At 36.3% G+C, this 26,732-nt stretch overlaps 2 protein-coding genes across 2 annotated transcripts in view; both read right to left on the minus strand.

Annotated features, from left to right (window-relative positions):
• LOC137296913 (ankyrin repeat domain-containing protein 26-like) overlaps window positions 1-26,732 on the minus strand; it is a 523,769-nt gene that overhangs the window by 376,752 nt on the left and 120,285 nt on the right. Inside the window, exons 15-16 of the mRNA XM_067828810.1 lie at window positions 25,712-25,806; window positions 4,022-4,212 (exon numbers count right to left, since the gene is read on the minus strand). Of these exons, the coding sequence (XP_067684911.1) occupies window positions 4,022-4,212; window positions 25,712-25,806 (286 nt within the window). The remainder of the gene's footprint in view (window positions 1-4,021; window positions 4,213-25,711; window positions 25,807-26,732) is intronic.
• LOC137296423 (myb/SANT-like DNA-binding domain-containing protein 3) lies at window positions 64-2,512 on the minus strand. Its single transcript, XM_067828218.1, has 2 exons — window positions 2,068-2,512; window positions 64-461 (listed from the first exon to the last, which is right to left on the minus strand). Exons 1-2 carry the CDS (start codon window positions 2,510-2,512, stop codon window positions 64-66), a joined length of 843 nt encoding a protein of 280 aa, XP_067684319.1.

Raw genomic sequence — 26,732 nt, forward strand, 5'->3', positions numbered from 1 at the left:
TCATCAATTAATCATTATGAAAAAAGTATTATATTGACAATGTCATAATTAAACATGACATGCTTAATGGAGCATAGACATCAGAAGGTGTGTAGAATTTAGGTTTATGTCCAAATCATTTTGAGTCACGAGTCTTTGTAGCAGTTCCATCTGTAGCTTCAACCTCTGCTTTTCTAGCATCAAGTTTTCTTTTTCCAGACTCTGATTTTTCCTCTCTCCTGCTAAGACCAGGTACTGCATATGGAGTTCATCATCATGACAGTGTTTCATCTTCCTGGTTTTCCTTGAATTCTTCTCAGTCCGTACCTCGTCTTCATGGCATGATGATGGAACTTTGGAAGATTCGATTGACATATCCACTGATGATTCTGGTGCTTTAGCGCAGCATTCAGGATCAGTTGGAATGCTTTGCAGGCTATTCGTAGGAAATAATACCAAATCCATTGCCATATTGACTGTTTCTGTAATTGACAAGCATTACAGTGTACCACATGTAAATATACTAATATATTTCTCAATATTATGTTGCATGTAACTCATTTATGACCTTATGGGATAGGCTTGGAAAATATGTGAACATGTAGTGTAGTTACATGTATTTTATAGGGCTAGGGAACTACATTTTATGTCAACTGCTTCCTACTGAAAATTGAATACCTATCTTTTTTTTTGTAATAATTTTCTTATAAAGAATTCTTAAACTACGATAACATCTGTTGTTTTCATTCATTATTTTCTGTATTTAAAATCAACAATTAAAAACTACTTTTTACTGTATTAAGACATTTACTTTCAAATGGAATTAAGTCATCCAGGATACATAATATATCTGTTACAGATTTTTCTTTTATTTATGTGTGTGTATGTAATGCTAATGTAATGTTTGTTCCTTCATAACTTTCATATATTTAATTAAATAATTTATTAAATTAAGTTGAATACATGTTTGTTTTGTGTAGAAACATCACTTTCAACTCAATAAGTCATGACATATTTTTTAACTTTTCAAGAAGCTATAAGAACATTAAAATTGTCTTCATAGGTGGTCATTCACAATCACGTGCACAACTGTTATCATGTACCTGAAATTATAAAGTATCTAAAGTCTACATGGAATAAAGAAACCTACAAATTTGATCACATACCAAAACAAAAACCCCTATTTATTTCTATTTTCTTTTCTTTTCAAATATATCTCTGCGACTGCGGTGCGCAAGCAGTGCCATGTTAAAGAAAAAAAATAGCAATCATATTTTTTGGTAAAATGAGATGACTGCTGGTGACAGGCTATCTAAAAATAGGATCACACGCTCGCTACAGAGCGAAAAGTAAGGCCCTTCCAGAAAACTCTGTTGACAACCTGTACAAATGCCCAAGTGTGGCGACAGCTTTACCGTTTTAAAAAGACTATGGAATCAACGCTGCATCTGAAGAAAAGACGTGATGATTTCGTGTACAATATATGATACATGATTTATCATTCAAGGTTAGTGAATTTAGAAAAAAGTTACGGACATTAATGATGAAAATTACGTTTCTGACTTGCTTCATTGACAATACCGTACATCAGGATATCTCAACATGTCTTAACTTTTTTCATAACCCTGCGGGTTATGAAGTATTAAGTCATTTCATTTTTTGTAATGAACATGTGGTAGGCTAAAAATTATATGCATTTAGTGCTGAAACAGGCTAGCTATAGTCTGAATGGATAATTGAGGTTCAACGGTGGCACTGAGTGTCACTTCCTCTTCCTCTCAAAACATTGTCATGGCCGCAACATTAAGAATTTGGAATAAGCTAATACTTTCCCACAAAATAACATGAATTGGTAAGGTGATTTCTTTGGAGTTATTTGAGGTTTGTATGGATGTTTTGGTACACAACGTAGAAACGCGGTGAAACTGTTATCAACTTCGATTAAACTTGAATGCGCTAAACAATCAACATCGATTTTGCACATTCCATGCTAGGAAAATGAAAAACTTTACAGTTAAAAACATTGTCATCTGCGAGAATTTACCATCACGCCAGCATCTAATTATGTTTAAGCCTCTTGTTTCTTACCACAGGAGCTTATTTCAGTGTCCATCAGTCCAGGAACGCCACTGAATGAGGCTGTGTCCTTCATTGCCTCGATTATCGTTTTGGTAGTCTGGCTCATCTCTGGAGGCGGGGGTCCACCCCCTGTCTTCCTTTGCTGCATTTGATACTCTGTAAAGGTCTTTTTAGCTTTTTGTGCCATATTTCCCCATTTCTCTTTCACCTGCTCTACATCACGACAGCAGACGCCTTGGTTGTTGACTGCATCAGTTATTCTCTGCCAGATGGCAGCCTTGGCTTTATTTGTGTCTTCATTACTGAATTTTTTACTTAAAATTTCAGCATGTTCCTGATACATTGATTGAATAATATTTTCTTCTTCAATGCTGAAATTTTTTCTTCTTTTCCTTTTCTTACAGTCAGATGGTGCTGAGCTGATGATTTCAGGTGCTTCTGATAGCGATGCCATTTTGACAGGGAATCCTGGGACAGTGTTCAAGGAATTGTGGGTAATGGTAAGGTCCTTAACAGGCTGTTAACCTCAAATCACACCGTTAGTTAATGGCCTGTTAAAAAGACCTTCCAGCCACCAAATCTTAACTTACTGTTAACTAACTTTTCGTTAGCTATTTAACGGGTCGTTAGTGTTTAACGGTATGTTAAAATAATGGTACTTTGAACAACCAGGCCCAGAAGTATAACACTTAATATAGTTTCTATTCACATAATTGAAAATGTTAATTCAAAGTAAACGTTATCAAGAATTTTCTTCAAAGAGAAATATTATATGCTAAGTGAAAAATCACATCTGTTCCAAGTTTCTAATTCTGATGCAACACCCTGAGCAGAAAAAACAAAATTAGACATTACAATGTAACTTACATATCTTGGAAAACGGCTTCATGACAGAAATGTTAAAGGGTCACATGCAACCAAACATAATTAAACAGAGTTATCACTTATTCATGACATATAAAATGCACTGCTGATTAAGAACACAATTAAACAAAATTATAAGCGTATAATCGGAAATCAAAAGTGTGATATCTTGTATATGGGTTTACCTCCATCTAAATGAAGCAGCCGTAATACTGAACCCAGTCAGAGCCGGTAGGGTGTACACTCAAGTGTAACAAAGCTTTTCCATTGGCCACTGGTTCATTTGCTGATATGCTTAGTTGGCTATTTGTTTAAGGTTCATAAGCCCGAAAGGTGCTAATTGCATACTGTCATTTGCAGACAGGCAAGCAGACATAAGTGTCAATAAACCAGACATTGAAGTTTCTCTGTGACAGTCTGCTTATCACAATCAACTTTTTTTTTTTTTATGCAACAAGTAGATTATTGATTTGTTTGAGCACAGAACAAAGATTAGACTACTGCTCTGGACCTCATACTATGGGCAGGCATGCTGTTTCAAGCTCCGCGAAACCATTTACTGTGCATGCGTTATGAGCAGCGCAGAGCAGCATAGCTGTTGAAATCACTTACCCCCCTCCCCACCCCCACCCCTAGTGCTGGAGGAAAATTAGTGAATTGTTTGAACTATAATTTGACAGGCTTTTTTCATTGCGTTTTTATTGAACTTTAGAGTGAGTGAGTTTAGTTTTACGCCACTTTTAGCAATATTCCAACAATATCACGGCGCGGGACACCAGAAAATGGGCTTCACACACTGAACCCATGTGGGGAATCGAACCCAGGTCTCCGAGCGAATGCTTTAACCACTAGGCTACCCCACCGCCCCTTGAACATTAGAGGCTGAATTGGCATTTTTGATAATTTGTTTTCTTAAGTGCATACCGAAAGTTATTAGAATCTGCAAAGTTGAGTCTTACATTGCATGTGACCTTTAATGTGTCACAACATTGGATAAATGCTGAACAAATAAATTTCTCTGACTTAAACCAATACTGAGAATTCTGTAATGATACACTTATCAGAATAGGCTCCTGAGTGATCTCTATCATTCTCTTACCATTCATATTAAGATTTAGAAGCACATCTCTGTCAAAGGGAGAATAGTCTGCTGCTTTGCTCATCACAATGCTCTCTGCTTCAAATTCTGTGGAAGTGTACGACAGGGCATCATCTTCAGCTGTCAAACTGAGACTGTATCCTGAACTCCCAGCAACAAGAAGATTTGGGTAATAGGAGCTCACATCAATCCTGTAACATTGTAGAAACAAGACTACATATTACATGTACCAGTAAGTGTTGGTAGATAAAGTACTGGTTGTACAAACATTATTTTAATTTTTTTGTAAGAAGTACAGAAATATGAGACATATGTGTCTCTCGCTGAAAAAGAGGTGCTTTCTGCTGACAGATGCAAATGGCTCTCGCTGTGAGAAACTGCCAATCACCTGCCCCATAAACACATCATTTGCTGTGAGGAGGGTGTTAACTTGCACCCATATATGCGTCTTTCGGCTTTAATGAGTTAAACCAGTGACTTGGTTATAATGTTTTCACTATTGATTTCACACTTTCAAAATATGCACTGAACATCATAAGGGGCACTGATCCAGAGCGATTAATGTTTCAAGCTAATGTAATAGGCTTTTCTGCCCAGTGACAGCTGAAGTTGGCTATTCCCTGGTTTTGGACCTTGCGTTGTGTATTTTTTTATGCGGTGATGATAACTTTGCCAACTTCAAGTAGGCTCTATGAATCAGGCCTCATTGCTGGTAAAACAGAACAAACAGACAAAGGAAACTCAATAATTTACTTATAACAAAAATACTGAACCTATCCTTACCCACCAACCTAACCTAATCTATACCTAACCTAACCTAACGTATACCTAACAACCTAAGCTTACCCCAAATCCTACCAAGACATGGCTCTGATTTCAAAGCCTGTGCCTAAAACAAATAAATATATTAACTTGTTTTGTTTTAAACATATTTTATTCAGTGAAGAAAGGGATTAGGAACAAGTTATCCAACTTAGGTAACCCTCTCCCGAGTATTTACAACATGATAGATATGATATACAACAACCAAGGAAGGAAAATGGAAGGAAATATGGTACAGAAGTAGTAGAGGTCTATGTACAAAGATAGTTATTTACTTATATGAAAATATTTACAGCATTCAAGAAAAATGCTTGCTATTTGATATATACTGCTGAACTGCTTTAAATATTGCGTGATTTTGATCATATGATAAGTCCCTGCTGTCATTTAGTAATAAATCTACATTTAAATCATCATCATGTACATGTAATTTTACAAGGTTTAACATCTTCGTTCTATGTTCATTATGTAGGAAACACTCAAGCAGGAAGTGATAAACATTTTCACAGAAATAGCCACACATACATTTTGAGTCCATCTTAATGCCAACATGAAATAGATCATAATTCAAGTCACTTACATGATATCTTAAACGAGTATGAATAATATTTTCTTTGCGGATACCTGTAAAAAAATATGATGGTGCCATGTCAAAAGGTTTTTTCAAATATGACTTAAAGTTCTCTGTTGATGGTAACATTCCTTTTTCTAATGGAATATTATTCCATAACATTGCAGTTGATGGGATAAAAGACTGACATGAGTGTTTAAGCCTATATGATGGTTTTACAAAATCTTCAGTTCTGAGATCATACGTTGTAGAGTCGCTAACAGTTTGAGGAAGCAATTCTGTCAGATATGAAGGTGCATTACCACATCTCATTTTGTAATATAATGTTAACTTTCTTCTTTCTCTACGTATCGATAATTTTTCCCACCCAGTTTCAAAATAGAGATATTTATGCGGTGTATATTTTGGTAATCCAGTAACAATACGGGCTGCTTCTAGTTGTAGTTGTTCTAGCCTCAGTGACTGTACATGGTTACACCCATCCCAGACCTCGCAGGCATATTCAAAGTGTGGTCTGATAAACATAGTATAAATCTTATTCAAAATTTGCCTACTGAGCAGAAATTTCAATTTACGCATGGAATTTATCATCTTTGAACTTGATTTTACTATTTTATCAATATGTTTATTCCATTTCCCATCTGCCGAGAACATTACACCTAAGCGTTTATGTTCATTTACATTACTAATTTCACAATCGTCAAAGTATAAAGTTATATTGTCACTTGGTTTCTTGAGAGTAAAAATGATAGCCTCTGTTTTATTTGGGTTATATTTAACAAGCCAATGTTTTCCCCAAGTGCTCAGTTTCTGTAGGTTGGAATTTAAAGTAGACTGAAGCAATCTATGATCGGTTGATGAAAACCCAAGTGATGTATCATCAGCAAAGAGTCTTGTCAAACAGTTTAATTCATCAGCTATGTCATTTATGTAAACAATAAAAAGAAATGGACCCAATACTGATCCTTGGGGAACGCCAGCTGTCAAATATACCGGCTTGGAAAGTGTACCATTCACAAAGACAGATTGACTACGATTGGTTACATAACTTGATAACCACTGGAGTATGCTTCCTTTTAAACCATAATTGTCCAATTTACACAAAAGCCCCTTGTGCCAGACACGATCGAAGGCTTTGGAGACATCACAAAACACCATACAAAATGTTTTCTTGTTATCCAAGGATACACAGATTTGATTATAAAATTCAAGTAATTGGTGTACAGTTGAGTGGCCTTTTTGAAAACCGGCTTGATACTTATACAGCAAACTATTACAATGAAAATAATTATACAGATGTTTATAGACTACCCTTTCAAATACTTTCCCCAAACAACTTATGAGAGATATCGGTCTATAATTTGAAACAATGGAACGATCACCTTTTTTAAATAGTGGCATAACATGTGCTGCTTTCCAATAAGTGGGATAAGTAGACGTTTGCAATGAGTAATTGAACAAGAGACATAAAACTTTACTGATTGTATTAACTGTTTTCTTAAGTAACTTGTGGCTTATTCTATCTGGTCCACACGCCTTTTTCTCAGGTAGACATTTAATAATATCAGAAACATCCTTATGAGTTATAACGATAACACATAACTCCTCATCGGTGCGTTTCTCAAAGTATGGTAAATTTTTATTGTCATCTTCTAACGTGGATACAGACTTAAAATATTCATTTAGCCTGGTAGCTTTTTCAAAATCAGTGAATAAGGATGGGCTTTCATCATCGTCCTTGTTTTTGAGAGGTGATATATGTGACGTTTCAGAATTTCTAACTACATGACGTAGAATTTTCCAATACGATGATTTGTTAATGATGTATAACTCAGTGAGTAGTTCATCCAAATTACCATAAAAAGTTTCCTTGGCATGATACTTCATATTGTTTACTCGGTTTCTCCGTTTCTTGTATGCTAGGATATCCTTTTCCTTTCCTGTTCTTTTTGCTTGCTTTCTTAATCTATCCCTGCGTCTACATCTAAGTTCTGAATTAAACCATGGTTTGTCGTTTGGTCTTATGGTAACTACTTTTATGGGAATGCACTTTCTAATAATCTCATCTAATCGTTCATAGAAAACAGTACACATGTCATTTACATTATGACAACAGGTAAATAATTCATCCCAATCTAAACCATCGATAAGACTGTTCAACTTGGCGAAATCTGCCTGATTGTAACACCATACCTCTCTTTTGTAAGACTGTTTTGTATTTAACCTTTCACTGATTGATATATAGGTTCCCTTGTGGTCAGATATGTTTCTACCAAAGTCAATCACACCACAATCACTGACAATTACATCATCACTTACTATAACTGGGTCCAACAGAGTGCTAGTTGTTGCGGTTACTCTAGTAGGATCTTTAATTACATTTCTTAATTGTTTCCGTTCAAATATATTCTGCAAATGACAACTCTTTCCTGATAAGTTTTCATTCAAGTCACCAACTATTATAATTTTGAGGGATATGTCTAATGCTCTCTCAATACTTACATCTAGTCGATTCCAAAATTGAACAGGGTTGTGTTCTGGTCTATAAACTGTACACAGTATAAGTGTTTTTTGCGGAAGAAATATCTTTAACCAAATCGATTCATCGTATATATTTTCCAGATGAATAATTCTTTTGAAAGTTAATTTCTTGGTCACATAAACCATTACCCCACCTCCAAAACAATTTCTGTCTTTACGAATTGGCAAATGATAATTGCTCCACTCAAGATTAACATCATTAACTTTGTGATCCAAATGTGTTTCAGTAAAGCATATAATGTCAAAGTCTGACAAATACTCTTTTAAAAACTGCTGCTTACCTCTGACACTTCTACTATTTAAATGAAAAATGGAAATACTGGAGTCACAACTAATACTTTTTTCTTCGTGATTTGGCCCTGGATTTGTTTCAACATCACCAGCAAGTTGAAGTAACAATAAGATAGCAAGCATGGCGTTGTGATTACCTAAGTAAGCTTGAAGAAAACAAAGAAACACGCTTACATTACACGCAGTCAGGTTAACTGACAATATATCAGACATAAGCTTTATATATTATTATTATATTAACTTCCTGTGGTAAACTAATAAAAACTTATCTACTTATCCTCTGGTTGACCAGTGGAGTAAAGACAAGGAGTGATATGTAGCTACTCCTTTTATAGGGCTAGAGACAGACAGTGCATGGGCTGCACATGCAAAGCACACCATACTAACCTGCCGGGTGTGTTGTGGCTATGCATATCAGCATAGCCAGGAACACAGTAATAGCCCATATTGAACTATATCCAACCCTAAACTTCCACATTAATAATCTAATTATGAATCATTGGTGCAAGTTGGTCTGTCTCTCCTCCCTTGACCTTGACAGAAAGGGGACAGCCCACATTTGCAGATTCTCTTAAACCATAACACAAGGATGCCCATCACATGCCGTTTATTTGTAAATATCCCCTGCAGTTCTTGTCTGATTATAGTATCCCAGAGAGTAGGTTTGTTTTATAGCTAGGCTACTTCTTCCCTGCCCTTGTTTTTATATCAAACAGGTGAGTTGGAGATTCTAGCCTAGCTAGGCTACTTCTTCCTGACCAATGCACTTGAGGGAAGAGAACAATTGCTACAAACATCAAACCAGCATGTTGGCCAAATTGTCTTTTCTTGCCTCTAAACTGCATGTAGTGATTTAAAGGCATACATCTTTAAATCCATTCTGCTCCTGGCACCTTTCCTGTGAAGAGACATTGCATTAGTTTTTCATCTGTCCAAATCATGTAACCATAAGATGTAAACATCAATCACACATCTGATGGGTAAATAAGATGTAATATACACAGGTTGCTTGCTCTCTTATGTTGTGTAATGGAACATTATACACAGAAACTAAAGAAATCCATTTTTGCATTACACATTCAGACTAGCTTGTTTTTGCCCTAACCTTTTACCTAAATCTGTAAGTGTTTGAGTACGAGGACAGAATCCATTGCTGCCTTAGATCAAGTGTATGGTTTATGACCAATCACCATCTTTATAGAAGAAAGTGGCAAAAAATTAGAAACCAATCTTTACTAAATATAATCACTTCTTACAAATCAGAAAATAATCATAACGTAATAGGCATGGTTTTGATGTGCCTTACCTCTGCCCTGTGAGAGCTGAGTTTAACAAATAATAATCTCGGAACAAGATGTTAATCAACCTTCACTGGACTTTGCTTTGTCTGTTTTTAAAAATGTATTTCAGGCTGATGCGTTCACTACTTTCAAACTTGGTGACCAGTTCGTTAATCACGCAAGTAGGGAAAATATCAGAAAACAAGCAAACAACTGTCATTAATTGATTACAAAACAGAATAAGGAAAACACAAACAGCAACTTAACAAACAAATGACGCTATTGCATTGCAATTATAGGTCTTGTTAACTTCTACTATTAAACCACTCCCAGACCAACCCTATTCCTACACAAACGTTACCCAAAACGTTAAATCCCAGTTTGTTTCCTAATGCTACTCAACCCAACCTTGTGAAACAAGAGTCATCAGAAGATGACATATCCCCCAGGCCCCAACATATGTGAAAGGACAAATCATCAGAAGGTTACTTGATGACTTTTTAGACTAAATTTGAATTGTTTCCATGGAAATCATGAAACATATTAATGCCATATATCTGTAAACAGCTAAAAGCACCACTTCAAGATCTGTCTCCTATATCTGCCAAGATCTGCTGAAAGATATCAAATGGTTTTCAAGCTGTGCTCTGGAAATGAAGCCAATCCCTCCCTTTTGAGACTAAGTCCGCAATGTTTAGATGGAAACTGGTAAAAATAGAAATGCCAAAACTTTGTAAATAGCAAAAGGCACCACTTTGGGGTCTGCCACACATATCTGCCAAGTTTTGCTGAAAGTTTTCGAGTTCTGCTCCAGAAACAAAGCCCATCCCTGCTCCGGAAATAAAGCCTATCCCTCCATTGATTAAGTCAGAATCGTTTCTGTTGAAACTTGGAAAATGATAAATCACAAAAACTTGTACATAGCAAAAGGCACCACTTATGGTTCTAACTGATATATCTTCCAAGTTTTGCAGAAAAATATTGAACAGTTCTTGAGTTCTGCTCCGCAAACAAATGAAACACCTCCATTTTGAGATTAAGTCCGAAATGTTTCCATGAAAACTGTGAAATCACAAAAACCTGTAAAATAGTATGAGGCACCACCTCAGGTTCAGACTGATATATCTATCAAGTGTTGCAGGAAAATATTGAAACGAAACATATTGATCCGGAAACGAAACACACCTCTCACTTTTGAGACTATGTCCAACATGTTTCCATGGAAATTGAGAAAATAATAAATCACAAGAACCTGTAAATAGCAAAAGGCACCACTTTGGGGTCTGCCCCACATATCTACCAAGTTCTGTAGAAAAATATTGAATGGTTTTTTAGTTCTGCTTAAAAAGAAAATCTGTAAATAGCAAAAGGCACAATCATAGGTCATAGGTCAATTTTGGTCTAAATATATTGGAGCAGTTTTTGAGTTTTGTTCCAGAAACAAAATTATACTATTACAGACAGATGAGCGGACAGACAGGCGAGGTGTCTAATATATCCCCCTACATTATATGCTTGGGGGATAATGAGCTACGTGCGGTACAGTTACAGAACACTTGATAGCTAGTAACCCTAACCCTATTGCAAACCCTATATTTTACAACCCTAACCATTACCCTAAACTTGAACCTTGCTTTCGGCAGTCACCCGGAAGTAGAAATGTATTCTATAGTAACGTGTACACACCTTGGGCAGTAAGCAACGCGCACAGATCGTCATATATAAAAGAAAAGTTTAGTTTAAAACTTCGTCTAAAAGACGACAGTTTTAAACACAAATTTCAGTAATGCTCCAAAACATCAATCCAATTGTTAGTAATCAAAGGGAAATCCTCATGACGTTCCTTTTCTCTGATTGGTCAAATGTGGACGCACGTGTCAAATGTTCCAAATAAGGTAGTGGGTTACTAGGAATGCCACAACTTGAATGAGATGGGATACGAGCATGTGACAGTAAATAATAGTAAGGAATTTGTGAATGCAGAGAATGGTGCGTGCACTAATAAATTTGCAAGTACGTGGAGAGTGGTGAAAGAGTCCCTGCCCATGTATGGAACTGCGAAAAGATAGTATGATAGTTATTTTGTGGAGTTCATCGTGAGGTAAAATATTTACGTTGTTTTGATGATCCTTTTGTTACATTTCTTATATTTATCTGCCGTGCGTTTGACTCCAAAAAACCCATGCATACTTTCAAATGATTGAAATTGAAAATAAAGAAAATGGTGTTCAGGATTCGGATGAATTTAATGCAAGTGAAGGTTTGTTCTTGTAAGGTAAGTGAAGCGTTTTGATATTAGACATCAGATAAACTTACCTCTTTTTGTTTATTAGGAATAGAAAAGAAATGATAAGTAATATGTAAAATAATGTAGGGGGAAATATGAGATTGCAAAAAAAATCGTACATTCGGTTAGCACTGGGAAATTGTATATCGTGATCTTAAAGAATGAATAAACACTGCAACTGACACTACCATGACATAATACTGACCCTAAAATAATGTTGAGGAATGAAGGTCTTGAGCTGATTCTCGATTATAATCCAAAGGTAATTTAATAGGTCAAACAAGGCCATAAAACAGCGGCAGTTATTCGCCTGAGTAAACAAAAAATGGCGTCAGCGTTAGTGCTCGCTTCGATGTAAATATGGCCTCTGCGCATGCCTGTCACGTACACTAGCTTGTATTTGCACTTACATTTATGCTAACAGATAGGAAATTTAATATTCTACATTTCTGCGTAAATCAGGACCACAGAAGCACAATTCTTTCACAACATTCACTTTTCAAACATTACGAAAATGTGCACCTGAACAAAAATGAAATCAGCATCCAGGGGGTTACCCACTAGGTTACCCCACTGTCTCAGCTTCCAAAGACAGTTTAATTGCAAATCCTCCAAAGCAGGGGCACGATAAGTACTGTCTGTGCACTTCAACCTAACAACATTTCAATATGTCATCGATCATTGTTGGATGTAAGACATCTCGGGGTGCTACATTGTGTATATCTCTGGACATCAATCAGACTAAGCAGTTTCTAGGATAACAAAATTCATCAGACTTATAAAAATTGCAAAAACTGGCCAACAAGTAGAAAAATAGTCTGCCATGATATGCCAATGCATAAACTGGCAACTTTGGAACTGACCTTAGGACAGATGGTTTCACAATAAGATGCACCTTATATCCTCAACATTCATAACATCGAAAGCAACCACTATGATGACATCACAATTGAATGAGTTGACATCAACACTACATTGTGATGTCATTTACTTAGATACTGGTTGCTAGGTTCTAGAGTTAGGCTGTTTCTAAGCCTTGAGTCTCACTTATCTCTTTCATGCTGTTATTTTGCTGACACAATATTCATAAGAGCAGGACATAGCTCATCTATCTACCTTTTGAGAGAATAGCATATTTTCAATCTGATGGTGTAAACACACATTTTAACAGGAGTCATCAGAAGATGACATATCCCCAATGGCCCTCACATATTTGAAAGGACAAATCATCTGCCAGTTACTTAATGTCTTTTCAGACAAAATTTCAATTGTTTCCATGGAATTCGTGAAAAATATAAATGCCATGTATCTGCAAACAACAAAAGTCACCACTTGACTTCAAGGTCTATCTCATATTTCTGCCAAGATTTGTTGAAAGATATGCTACGCTTTTTGAGTTGTGCTCCGGCAACAAAGCCAATCCCTCCCTTTTGAGGCTAAGTCATAACTGTTTCCATGGAAACTGGGAAAAATAGAAATGCCAAAACTTTGTACATAGCATGACTTTGTGGTCTGCCTCAAATATCTGCTATGTTTTGCTGAAAGATATTATATAGTTTTCGAGTTGTGCTCTGGAAATGAGACCCATTCCTCCATTTTCAGACAAAGTCCAAATTGTTTTCATGGAAACCCAGAAAATCATAAATCACAATAACCTGTGAAAAGCAAAAGGCACTACTTTATGTTCTGACTGATGTATCTATTAACTGATTTTAGACTGGTCTCCTGTCTAGTCCCAAATCAAAAGATATCATCGACAATAATCACTTGAAAAAAAGTTTGTGAAAATACTAAAGAAGCATAAAAACTGAAAATGGATACAGCAAGACAGATTGATGTGTATTTTCATTCATAACCTCACCTCAATGAAAGTACCAAACTTGTATAACAATGTTGACATATGCATGACGTCACCATGAAAGCAACTCTCTCAGTCTTGAACAATACTCATCACAAGATGACATGTCCCCCCAGCCCCTACTTGTTTCAAAGGACAAATAATATGAGAGTTACTCATTGTGTTTTTAGACTAAGTTTGAATTGTTTCCATGGAATTCATGAAAATTATAAATGCCATATATCTGTAATCAGCAAAGTCACAATTTCAAGATCTGTCTCATCTGCCAAGATCTGTTGAAAGATCTGAAACAGTTTTCGAGTTGTGCTCTGGGAACAAAGCCCATCCCTCCATTTTGAGATTAAGTCCGAAACGTTTCCATGGAAATCAAGAAAATAATAAATCACAAAAACCTGTAAAAACCAGAAGGCACCACTTTGGGGTCTGCTACACATATCTAGAAAATCTTACTAACAGATATTGCAAAGTTTTTGAGTTCTGCTCTGGAAACGAAACACACCTCTCACTTTTGAGACTAGGTCCAAAACATTTCCATGGAATCCGAGAAAATAATTAATCACAAGATCCTTTACATTATAAATTATCACATCGTGTCTCGGGAAATGCAGGGTTTTATCAGTCCCGAGTAAGAGAGTACAAGGGACTGATAAAACCCTGTATTTCCCAAGACACGATGTGATAACGCATTTATCTAGCTGAATGTTTTCACTAAATCAAAACAAAACAACACGCATCGAACCGACTTGCTGGAATGTTGACACTAGCTGATTGTTTGACCTCAATGCACTGCACTTACTAAAAGCTTGTCGATGCAGGCTTTTCTCACTTCACATCGTCACCGAGGCGTAGAGGGGTGATATGACTTTCTCAGCGGGAGTATACGACTTTTATACTCCCGCTGGCAGATCATGATGTATGTACATGGTCAGAGTCACATGGACCAATCAAAACTCTACATTCTTATATGAGGCTAGATAAAGCAAAAGGCACCACTACAGGTTCTGACTGATATATCTACCAAGTTTTGCAGAAAAATATTGAATGGTTTTTGAGTTCTCCTCCAGAAACGAAGCCCATCCATCCATTTTGAGACTAAATCTGAAACGTTTCCATGGAAACTGAGAAAATAATAAATCACAAAAACCTGCACTTAGCAAAAGGCACCACTTCAGCTTCTGACTGATATATCTACCAAGTTTTGCAGAAAAATATTGAATGGCTTTTGAGTTCTCCTCCAGAAACGAAACACACTTTTCACTTTTGAGACTATGTCCGAAACGTTTCCATGCAAACCGAGAAAACAATAAACCACAAAAACCTGTAGAGAGCAAGAGGCACCACTTTAGGTTCTGATTGATATATCTACCAAGTTTTGCAGAAAAATACTGAATGGTTTTTGACTTCTGCTCCGGAAACGAAGCTCACCACACCATAAGACTAACACCAAAATGTCTCATGGAAAAACAAAAAAAAATATGCCAAAAATATGTAAATAGCAAAAGGCACAACCATAGGCTGAGATTACTATATCTGTCCAGTTTGGTCTAAAAATATTAAACGGTTTCTGAGTTATGCTCCGGAAACAAAATGATTACGGACGGACAGGGGACGGACAGACAGATGAGGTGTCGACTATAAAAAGATCATATGACTGGTTGGAAACCACTTACCCGAATGATTTTAAATGGCAATATATCAGGAATAATCTACAACAGTGATAGGTCACTTGCTTGCCTTCTTAACCATTTGTACTAATTAATGTGTGCCTCATCATGCTCCAATGCATGACTTGTCTCATTCCCAGTGCAACTTCAGCTGTGTTTAACAGAACTTCAGCCAGTTTATTGTATCAGTCAGAATTTTAACTGAATGAATTAACAAATGAATTATAGTAAGAATTAAGAGCAAGAATGTGAATGTGAATGAAAGAACTAAAGAAAAAGAATAAAAGTACATATGTGAATGAATGAAAGAAGAAATGATACACCACGGCCATGTAAAAGAACTCAAAAGTATCGCCTGGACATGTGTGAACATCAGCTGTCCTTTTTAAACAAAAGTCATCAGAAATCATCTGACAGCTATTTATTGTGTTTTTAGACTAAGTACGAATTGTTTCCATAGAATTCATGAAAAATATAAATGCTATATATCTGTAAACAGCAAAAGGCACCATTTCAAGATGTGTCTCAAGATCTGTTGAAAGATATGAAATGTTTTTTGAGTTCTGCTCAGGAAACGAAGCCCATACCTCAGTTTTAAGATTGAATCTGAAACATTTCCATGGAAACCAAGAAAATAAGAAATCATAAAAACCTGTAAATAGCAAAAGGCACCAGTTTAGGGTCTGCCACACATATCTGCAAATTTTTGTAGAAAAACATTGAATGTTTTTTAATTTCTGCTCCAGAAACGAAGCCCATCCGTCCATTTTGTGACTATGTCCGAAACATTTCCATGGAAACCAAGAAAATGAAAAAACACAAAAAACTGTAAATACCAAAAGGTACCACTATAGGTTCAGACTGATATATCTTCTCTTCTGAGCACTTCTCAAACATGACGGACATCCCTCAACTGCTGGTTGCACACATGAAACATCAAGATCTACTTTTTGAAATACCAAACTCAATTTACTAAACCTGGGGATCACATCCATCATCACATGGAACATGAAAATGAACTTGTAATCTGTGTGGTTGGTTAGTTGATCCTCTTCCTTTGAGCTCTTCCTGTCAATCTTTTTGAAATATCTCACTAGAGACCTCCATGTCTTGTACACAGTGAAAAGTGCATTGTACATAGCAAACCACCTGATTTCGTGAACTTCCTTTACTTTTATTTTGGGGTCATCCAATAATTTCCGTACCTCGGCAAGTTCTGCAACTCTGCATGCTGATTTCTTAAAATAATAAAATAAGTCTGTGAGAGTTTTCTGAAACATTTTCCCAACATATTCCACTTCAGCTGCCTTTGATGTGCACAAGTTAAGTCTGTGCCACACAATGAACATTTACAACATGTGGACTATCATCCTGCAGGAGTTTGGCCACTCCAGATTTCCTACCAGTCATCACTGACGCTCCGTCTGTGCCAAGTGCAATGATGTCACTCATTTCAATACCTCTTGACTGCATAAATTCTTTCATGTGTTTGTAAATGACTTGTGCAGTTGCTCATGAACCCTTTAGTGTGGTGTTTCCAAGAAAAATAGTTTATTGTTGCATGTTTTCAAACACCACTCTTCCACAGATAACAAGCTTTTTTGTCACATTAATGTCTGTACTCTCATCTGTCAAAACAGATTTAAACACTGATGACGTAAGTTTCATGTCAATATCTTCTGTAATAATATCCACAAATGTATCCTGAAATTGATCAGCAGTTTCCCTTGAGGTATATGTTGCATTTTCACCAAAACCTAATGACAAAATATCTTCACATCCTTGAAGTTTACAGAATGATACAAGAGAATGGTACTTGGAACTTGCAACGCTTTCCTTGCACAGCCAATATGCACAACGCATTGTGGCAATGATGCTTGCTGATTTTCGAGAAATTGCTGTTTCTGTAGCAGTAATAAAGTCATTTCCTTGAAGCAAGTTCTTTTCAGCAGTCTTATGGTCAATTAATTTCTCATGTCTAGTCAAAGTCGATGATCTATAATTCTTGCAAGATGTCATCAGTGTATTACGAAAGTTACAGCTTTTACAAAGTCTGCAACTCATTATTCCACTTGCCTCTTCAAACTCAAACCAATCATATTTCTTTAGCCACTTGTTCCAAAATTTGTGCTCAAATTTTTGTTTCTTCGAAACTGTCACTTTCGTCAGAATTAACATTGAGTTCATCACTATCACGCACGAGATTGTCATTATCGGGAATTTCTGCACTGGAAACATTTGAATTAACTTCACTAACATCTGCTGTTTTGTGAGAGAGTCTGTGATTCATCTTTTCTTCTTATTTGACAACATATCTTTATCAATATGGTAATATGATTCAACTTTTTCGGACTTGAACGCTGCTGTTACTTCACTCGACGATCTGGCCTCATTCGCCATTTCCAAGAAAATTACAAAGTCCAACGGATATAGGCGAACAATTACGATCATTTCTGTATGGGATCAAGTAATAAACCTGTCTTTCCAAGTTCCTAACATATACCGAAATGATTCCGAATGCTTAACATTAAATTTGATCAATGAAAAAATCACTTGGAAATTACTGCGACATCCAGAAGTGTCTGGGCCGCTCGGTATTTCCAATATAGGGAGCAATGGCAAGTTCAGTTTTTAATTCATGTAGTTTCGCTATGCGTTAGCAATGAATAAATGCATGAAAATAATAACTCGTGCATACTATGTAGCCCACACATGAAATATCTCTGCATCATTTTTCTATTTTATTGCGTAATTACGCAAGAATGCGCTCTAGATGCAACACTCGTACTCTGTAGCGCACACATGAAATATCTCTGCATCATTTTTCTATTTTACTGCGTAATTATGCAAAAACGTGCTCTTGATGCAACACTGCTGTAGCTATCAAGTTTGGTCTCAAAATATTGAATGGTTTCTGAGTTATGCTCCAGAAACAAAATGATTACGGACGGATGGACAGACGAGGTGCTGACTATATTCCTCCCCCCCCCCCTCGGCATGTAACAAGAAGAGAAGTCGAAACATCTCTCCTGATGAAGAAAATGTTATCCAGTCAATGGCTGATGCCAACTGGTCTGTTTTATTGGATAAACAATCGACTGAGATTACAAAGAAACCTAAATACACATAGCGATCAGAGATTGTCAGGGAGGTAAATGCTAAAGGGGTAGCTCCGAGGTCCTTGACTGAGGTGAAGGAGAAGTAGGTGAACATGAATCGCAAGGCAAAAAATCAATATAAACAAGTTTCAGTCTTGGAAGACCGGTGGAGTGCGCGATTCCAGGCGGCCTCAAGACAGAGTGTAGGTTTCAATAAATCATCAAACAATAAATGATGAATTGGAATACTTCGGCAAAATATGCCTTGTTACATAATTTAGTAACTGAGTAAATATGTAAAGTGAAGCTGGCACATTGCACCTAGATCTATGTACCGATGTTCATAATCTATCCATTTAACAAAGGCCATTGGCAATTACGAAAAGTGGAATGTAGGCCTGTATATAAAAGGAAACAGAAAACATTTCCACACTCACTATGTATCAGGTAGAAATGGGGCAGCAAACCACGTGGTAATGTTTATAACCTAGACCTATTTCTACTGTCAACCTTGAACCAAACACCATATATCGCATAACCTGGATCGATATCTTGCTATGGAAAAATATGACATTCTCATCAAAGTTACGCAATGTACAAGCTACACTGGTATATTGCTCACAACAGAAATAGATGTTTACCCATACATTACATGCATATTTGGTATTATATCCTACACAACGGCTGCAATGGCAATGTTTATCCTGAAATAAGATTTTAATCAGTTTATACAGCAAGTTTATAAGATGAACTTGTATTCAATTTGCCTCAATAAACATCAACGAATGATGAAGAAATTAAGGTATTTTTAAGAGTTAACCACACTGTTAAAAAATCAGCGGCGGTCCTTAGGTGTGTTAACTTAACGTCACGATAACAGCCTGTTAAAAGTTAACAGTTTTGAACAACCTGATAACCCGCAGTTATTAGTAAATGGTCAGTTAAATCTACTTAACGGCTGGTGAATAGATAACTGAGTTTTGAACAACTGGGCCCTGTTTGGCTCGTCTGGATATCTTGTTCGAAACAAGTTGTTTATGGAGTTGTATAAAATCTCAGTGGTGGCCAATCACTTTGAAGTGAACAAGGTCATAAAACATATTTAAAGTGTTACAGTTAAAAATTTGCCTTGACAAAAGGTGTAAGAAATCCCCACAGAACCAGCAAAATATAACACTGACAAGTCCAAGATTTTCAATAATTTGTATTCTGCAAAAACAAAGGAAAGATACAAAAGATTCACAAGAGATGTTTCATGTACAATACAAATGAGTCAAATCTAAAGTAATTGGTCACAAATATAATGTCAACTCACCGAAGTCTTGATATGAGAGTGAGAAACAGTTATGCAGAATGTAACACAGCGAGCAGTAAGGCAGCGGTTATGTAGATCACAGCAACTAGCCTTTATATAGAGTCATCGATTCAAGTACTTTTGAGCACTTATGACCATTCTCTCGGTCAGCTTTGTGTTTACCTTTTTCAAAGGGATGTAACTCTAGAGGAACTACCTTCAAGGCCTGCCAATAATATACTAATACCACTGAACATTTATGAAATGGAATGTGACCCATAATAATTATTATTTAATTAATAATACAATTTACATAAAATACACTCTTGCAACAAAAGTGAGACAGTTGTGTTGAGATACAGGAAGCTAGATGGAAAACTGCTGACATATTCTGATGCCTCCTTAGGAAACCTACAAAATGGAGGGAGTCAGGGATCATATGTGAGCTTCTTGATGAATGATTTCAGACACGTGTCACCAGTGACCTGGAGTTCAAAGGAACTGAAACGAGGTGTGTGCAGTACTCTTGCTGCAGAGACTTAAGCAATGGCAGATGCAACTGACACAGCAGTATATATGTCAACATTGCAGAACTGGCATCTGGAGGAAGGCAGTAAACAGAAATGTTGTCGATTCTGTGTTTGACAGACTGTAAGTCAGTGTCCGAAGCTGTTCATTCAAATACATCTGTGACTGAGAAGAGATTAAGAATGGAAATTGCCAGCATAAAGGAACTTCAATACAAGGGTATGGTTCAGATTAAAATGGGTGAATCAATCTGAACAGTTGGCTGATTGCATGACCAAAAAAGGAGCTTCACCAGTTCGGATTTTGCTAGCTCTGCAAGATGGATATGTCAATAGTGTCATAAAAACTGTGAAACAGTTAGAGACAAAAGTGACTGTAAAATGACAGTATCTATATGAATCACTGAAGGGACTTGTTATGTTAATAGACAGCTGTTATGAGGACTGACTAAGGATGTCTGTACCAAGACACCAAGATGAGAACTTTTATGTTTATTTAAAAACAAACGACAACAAACAAAAGATGTGTTTTAAGGAACTTTAATATATTTCTATTTTAAAAAAAATAGTTGAGATTGTAAATTGTTTTCTTGAGGAATTTCCATGCAAGGACGAATCATGTGCAAGATTGGAATATCACTGTGAACTGAGATTTTCTGTTGTGTGAAAAATGGCAACATTTATGAAGAAGCCTACTTTGACAGATTATTGTAAGCCCATAAACTTTGTCTGAGATTAGTATGGATTGTATCAAGAAACAGGGAATTTCCCAAAGAATTCAAAACTGAAGTATATTTACGTACGTGATATATTTATATTTTTATCGGACTTCAATTTGAGGGTTGAAGAGGAAGTCAGTATATGTCCCTGTGGCATTCAGGGGGTTAAAGGGGCACTGATGCGGAGCAATTTCCGTGGACTGGTGTAAACTTTTGTTATTGTTTTTCTCCCGTGAGTACCTGGATGATATTCCAGAATTCGTGACTGGTTCGTGACCTCTGCTGCGCAGTCCGTATACGCAACTAATAGTTTAATTACAGACAGATCAACTGAGGTGAAGTCATTTTTACTTCATTACAAATGTATTATGAAAACAAATGAAACACTTTGAAGGTTAATCATCTGCCAGTCGTACAATTGGTAAAAGACTATTAGGGCGGAAAAATAACGAATCCAATGTACGTCTCCATATTTTGTCTCATAACCCTAATTAGTTTATTGTCATATTTGTATGATTCTGAAAATTAATAAAAGAACACACGATCTGCTTAAACTCATAGTAAATTTCTAACATAACAGCAACATTTATACATTGTATAGATTGCCAATGTGAATCCTATTTCACACACATACGCGATCTAGTGTGTGTTTTCTGTCATACAGACTCTGCTGAATGCTACAACAAATAAATTAAAACAAAATGCAAACAATGAATGTAAAACAGACTAATTTTATAGCAACAATGTCAGGCTACTACCTTGTTCAGGAATGTATCCATCAATATCCACGTAAAAGAAATCGTATTCCATTCATCTGCAGCTGGTAAATAATCCTGCTTTGTGTACAACAGTCTAATTTGCGAAAAAGTAACACATCGTTTCACGTCTTTCGTTGGTGAAAATCAGATAAACCTCTCATTGGTCTCCCAAGATAGCACACCTGGCAACTAATTGTATGATGTCCACTATTCTAAGTAATTTAGTTAACCAATAATGAGCAATCAATCAATCAATGCAATGGTGGTTAATTCTTTGAAGGGAGGATGTTGTTTTTGCACTCACACTTTACGACAGGGTGTAGTCATCTACACACACTGCCTTTTGACAAATCCGCTAGAAGATAACAGTAATTAATCAATCAGGGTGTTATCAGTTAATCCTTTGATCAATGTTTGTTTTTCTAACTCAGCTGATAAACCCTCTTGCATCACTTACATGCACATATTACATAACATACAATACATTTGCCATTACAGACCTTAATTTATAATGTTGAGTATTTACTCCAGACAGGAGAAATGCCAAATGGGAACCTTTGTTGAGTAACCGAAGTGGTGTTACTACTAATTATACCTGTTATAAATTCACTAATTGACCATCCAGAGAATGATGACAAATAACACGTGTAGGTTTACACCATCAAACGCGAGTTACAGCAAGGAAGATGTAATCTCTGTGTCGCATGCAGAATGACAACACTTATGGGCCGAAACTGTTTTGAGGATACCAACGGAATTTCATTACAGAAGGAATACACACAGGCATTTACTGTGTACTTGGGTAAATAGGTGAAATAAGGGGTTTTTTTACGTAAGAAAATTTTCAGATTTCTCTACCAAAGGCAAAGTCATCGTTTTTTGTTTACGAATTCAAATAAATCAACTGTGTGTTTTTATTATCATAAATAATAAACCATTGTAGCTACCATAGCTACCAAAAGTTACATATGATATTTGCTATCACAGCTGAACCAACACTCAAAACTACCTAAATATAAAGCTTTGCAATCTTCCGTACTGAAACGAATGGCTTGCTACGTGCATGTAGCTTCATATTTTCATGTAACATGATTAAATATAGAGGTTAAAACCACAGAAATAGGATCAAATTGGATCAGTAACTATACCATCCAAGCATCCGAAAAGAGCTACACTGCTGGGATATTTGGTTACGATCAGACAGGGAATACCATGGATATTTTTAAACAAATGGCATATGATGGGCATCCGGCCCCCTGACTGTTTAGGTGAAGACATTCTGCTAATACAGACAGGAGCCCAGTTCCTTTGTCCGTCACGGTCGAAGGAGCGGGCGCTGACCAATCTGCGGTTTGGTTTCGTAATTAGACCCTTGGCGAGAAACATTATTCGCTCCGCATCAGTGCCCCTTTAAAACCAAATTCTTAGGCAACTGACACAAACTCCTGTCTTAATAACTTCAACTCCAGTGCTAATACAAAACTGCATATGCCTTGAGCTACAGCCTACAACTGTTAATATATAGAAAAAACAGATTGTGTTTTATTGTGAACATCAATTTTTCCAAGATACAGTAAGTGAGTTCTTGAGAGAAATAACAGTCATAACAATTTCCAAACAGTATTTAATTGTTTGAGTGGGGATGCTCAAATCACCAACACAAATACTATCACTGGCTGACATATCAACTTGCATGCAGCATACATTAACTATATAATCTATCTTGTGGAGCTCGGCTGGTACTGTCAGAACTTGTCACTAAGACACCATTTATAATTTGTGCCTTGGGGGAATGATGTTGATATCTATAGAGGAGAATGAACAATGTGAATGACACATTAAACAGAAAACATGGGTTGCATGTTGCAAAACTGTCAGGCATATTAGTGTATACATTTTATAAATGCAGTGCGTGCACTTCTTATCTTGGAATGGCAAGACTGACTTCAAGAAAATACATGTTAGCAAATTTTTGGCATGATGTCCTGTTAGCAATATCACTGAACATTTACCGCAAAGCATCTTGTGATGAATCCACCCCTCACTTTGAGACTAAGTCGTAATCGTTTCCATGGAAACCATGAAAACTAAAAATTCCACAAATCTGTCAATAGCAAAAGGCACCACTTGTGGATCTGCCTCATATCTGCCAAATTTTGCTGAAAGCTAAGAAGTTTGTTGTGCTTCGGAAACAAAACCCACCTCCCCGTTGGGGATTAATTCTGAATATTTCTCACGGAAAATGAAAAAAATAATTAATCACAAAAATCTATAAATAGCATTAGGCACCACCTTAGGTAATGTTTGATTTATTTACCAAGTCTTAAAAAAAAAAATGAACAGTTTTTCAGTTATCCTCATGAAACTAAACCTACCACTCCCTTTTGAGACTGTCTGAATCAATTCCATGGAAACTGAGAAAATAATTTTAAGAAAAAAATCTGGTAAAAAGGCACTACTTTTGATTCTGTTTGATATACTTACCAAGTTTTGAACAAAACTATTGAACAGTTTTTGAGTTATGCTCCAGAAACAAAGCCCAACCTTCCCTTTTGTGGCTAATTCGGAATTACTTCAATGGAAACAATGAAAAATGAAAATTCCCAAAAACTGCAAACTGAAGAAAAATATTGAACAGTTTTTCAGTTATCGCCATCCCTCCCTTTTTAGACTGTCCAAATTAATTCCATCAAAACCAAGAAAATAAATAACAAATCTGTAAACAGCAAAAGGCACCACTTTTGATTCTGTTTGACATGTTTACCAAGTTTTGATGAAAAATATTGTATGTTTTTTTGAGTTATGCCCCGGCACCAAAGCTCATCCCTCCCTTTTGAGCTTGTCTGAATCAATTTCATGGAAAACGAGAAAAATAAAATTGCCAAAAATCTGTAAATACCAAAAGGCACCACTTTAGGTTCTGTTTGTTGAACATATCGATTTCTGTTGAAAAATATTGAATGGTTTTTGAGTTAGGCTCCAGAAACGGATGGTGGGATGGACAGACGGACGGGGCGTCGACTGTATTCCCCCGCATTACATGCCAGCAGATAACAAAGTGAATGGGCTTTGCAAAGCCCCATTGACTACTGGATACAATATGCTCCAGGACAACATTGTTCCAGGAAGCAGTACTTGATGCCAAATGCTTGATTGGCATTTAGAAGCTGGTGGGTGACATGACAACAAATGGTATGGATTTACAACTTCTTTAATGTTTACAACACAACGTTTCTGGGCTATTTCTTGCCCCTTCATCAGGTGAACGACATTGTATGGTAATAAGCACAAATTATATAGTATGTACAGGAAGCCAGTGAGATAGTATCTGCAGATGAACAGATGTCAACACTTCAGTTATCCTCGTGATCTCTGTACATCTCATCTGTAAATACTAAATGGTGACTTCTTCTTGGCAGCAAATTCTGTTATAAACGTGTATCATTATGATGTGTTTTGACGAGTTTTGGTGTTGGGAAGTCTTAGGCTATTCAGGCAGTCTAGATTTACCTGGACACTAACAGCTAGTTAATGAACAGGTAAGTCCAGCTGCTGTGACTATGAAAATTTTTTCCCTGTTACTTGCACTGATATGACCTTGGCAAGTGTTTGGAAGGAATCTCTTATAATGCTGAAGCTACATTTTGGAAAATTCCTGGGAGCTCTGACATCTTCCATAAATAAAGTGCTCTCAAGTCTGTTCACCGTCACATAATCCACACATATGAAAGACAAAATATAACCTTCAGTGGTGATTGCACCATGGCAGATGTAGATGGAGTAAAAAGTATGCTACTATGGAGATCGTCACTGCTGTCTTCAGATTTACAAGGTCCCTGAAATTCTAGAGGATATTCTTCAAGATTTAAATACTACTAATGATGCTAATTTTGTTTGCTGCACCTTGTCTACCTAAATTATCTCATGACCAATGTTTTGAATTTAGTTGGTTAATTTAATCTTAGATTTTATAAACTTACCCATCACTGCTTGGTGGTCCTGAATGTGAAGCTGTTTCAGGTAGTTTGTTTCTCACAAAGGAAATTTCTGACTTCTCCGTTTCATCATATTTCTCCTGAAATTATTAAATACACAATACTAATATTATGAATATGTCAAATACCTAATATACTTCATTTATTATGGCCAACAATACCTGTCAGCTACCTCAATTTAAAGATTTTCAGAAACAAAATGAACAGGTCTTCAGTTTTATCATTGTATTACTGTCATCTGCAATACACTTTTCAAATGATACATATTGCAATATCTCTTGGGAAAAGTGGAAGACTGGGTAAAACATTAGAACACATTTTGTGACGATGTCTTTGGTTAAAGTTCAAATCCACATAGACTTTCACAGACGTTTCTGTTGTGTTCATTACCGTTCATTTGAGGTCACATTTAAACGGAAATGTTATAAGTTGTGTGGATAGCAAAATCAGTAGAATGTGCAGTTGTGTGGGTAATGAAATAAAAACAGTTAGCTGTAAAAAGTCATGGCCTAAACATTTGTTGAGTTATACCTTGGAGTCTGGGACTCAGCCATGGATGTTTTGTATTCTAAATATAACACTCTGTACTAAAAGAGTTCACTTTATACAATACACTGCATACAAAAGAAAGAATTCCCAACTAACCAAACTTTTTTGAAGCTGATGTTAGTTTCTAAAAACAAGAAGATGACATATCCCCACCCCCTCATATGACAGTTACTTGATGTTTTCTTTGATAAAGTTTGAATCGTTTCCATGGAAGTCATGAAAAATAAAAATGCCATATATCTGTAAAGAGCAACAGGCACCACTTCAAGATCTATCTCATATATCTGCCAAGATCTGTTGAAAGATATCAAGTTGTGCTCTGAAAACGAAGCCTATCACTCCATTTTGAGACTAACTCAGAATTGTTTCCATGGAAACCAGGAAAAATAAAATGTGAAAACATTGTAAGGCACCACTTTGTGGTCAGCCTCAAATATCTGACAAGTCTTGCTGAAAG

This window comes from Haliotis asinina, chromosome 9, assembly GCF_037392515.1.
Source record: "Haliotis asinina isolate JCU_RB_2024 chromosome 9, JCU_Hal_asi_v2, whole genome shotgun sequence".
In the NCBI taxonomy this organism is placed as follows: domain Eukaryota; kingdom Metazoa; phylum Mollusca; class Gastropoda; order Lepetellida; family Haliotidae; genus Haliotis; species Haliotis asinina.

What these genes read in the sequence shown, in the direction of transcription:
- LOC137296423 (XM_067828218.1), bottom strand. Translation starts at nt 2,512, where the DNA reads ATGGCATCGCTATCAGAAGCACCTGAAATCATCAGCTCAGCACCATCT. An exon ending in CACTGAAATAAGCTCCTGTG is followed by an intron (nt 462 to 2,067) that starts GTAAGAAACAAG and finishes TGTCAATTACAG; the next exon opens with AAACAGTCAATATGGCAATG.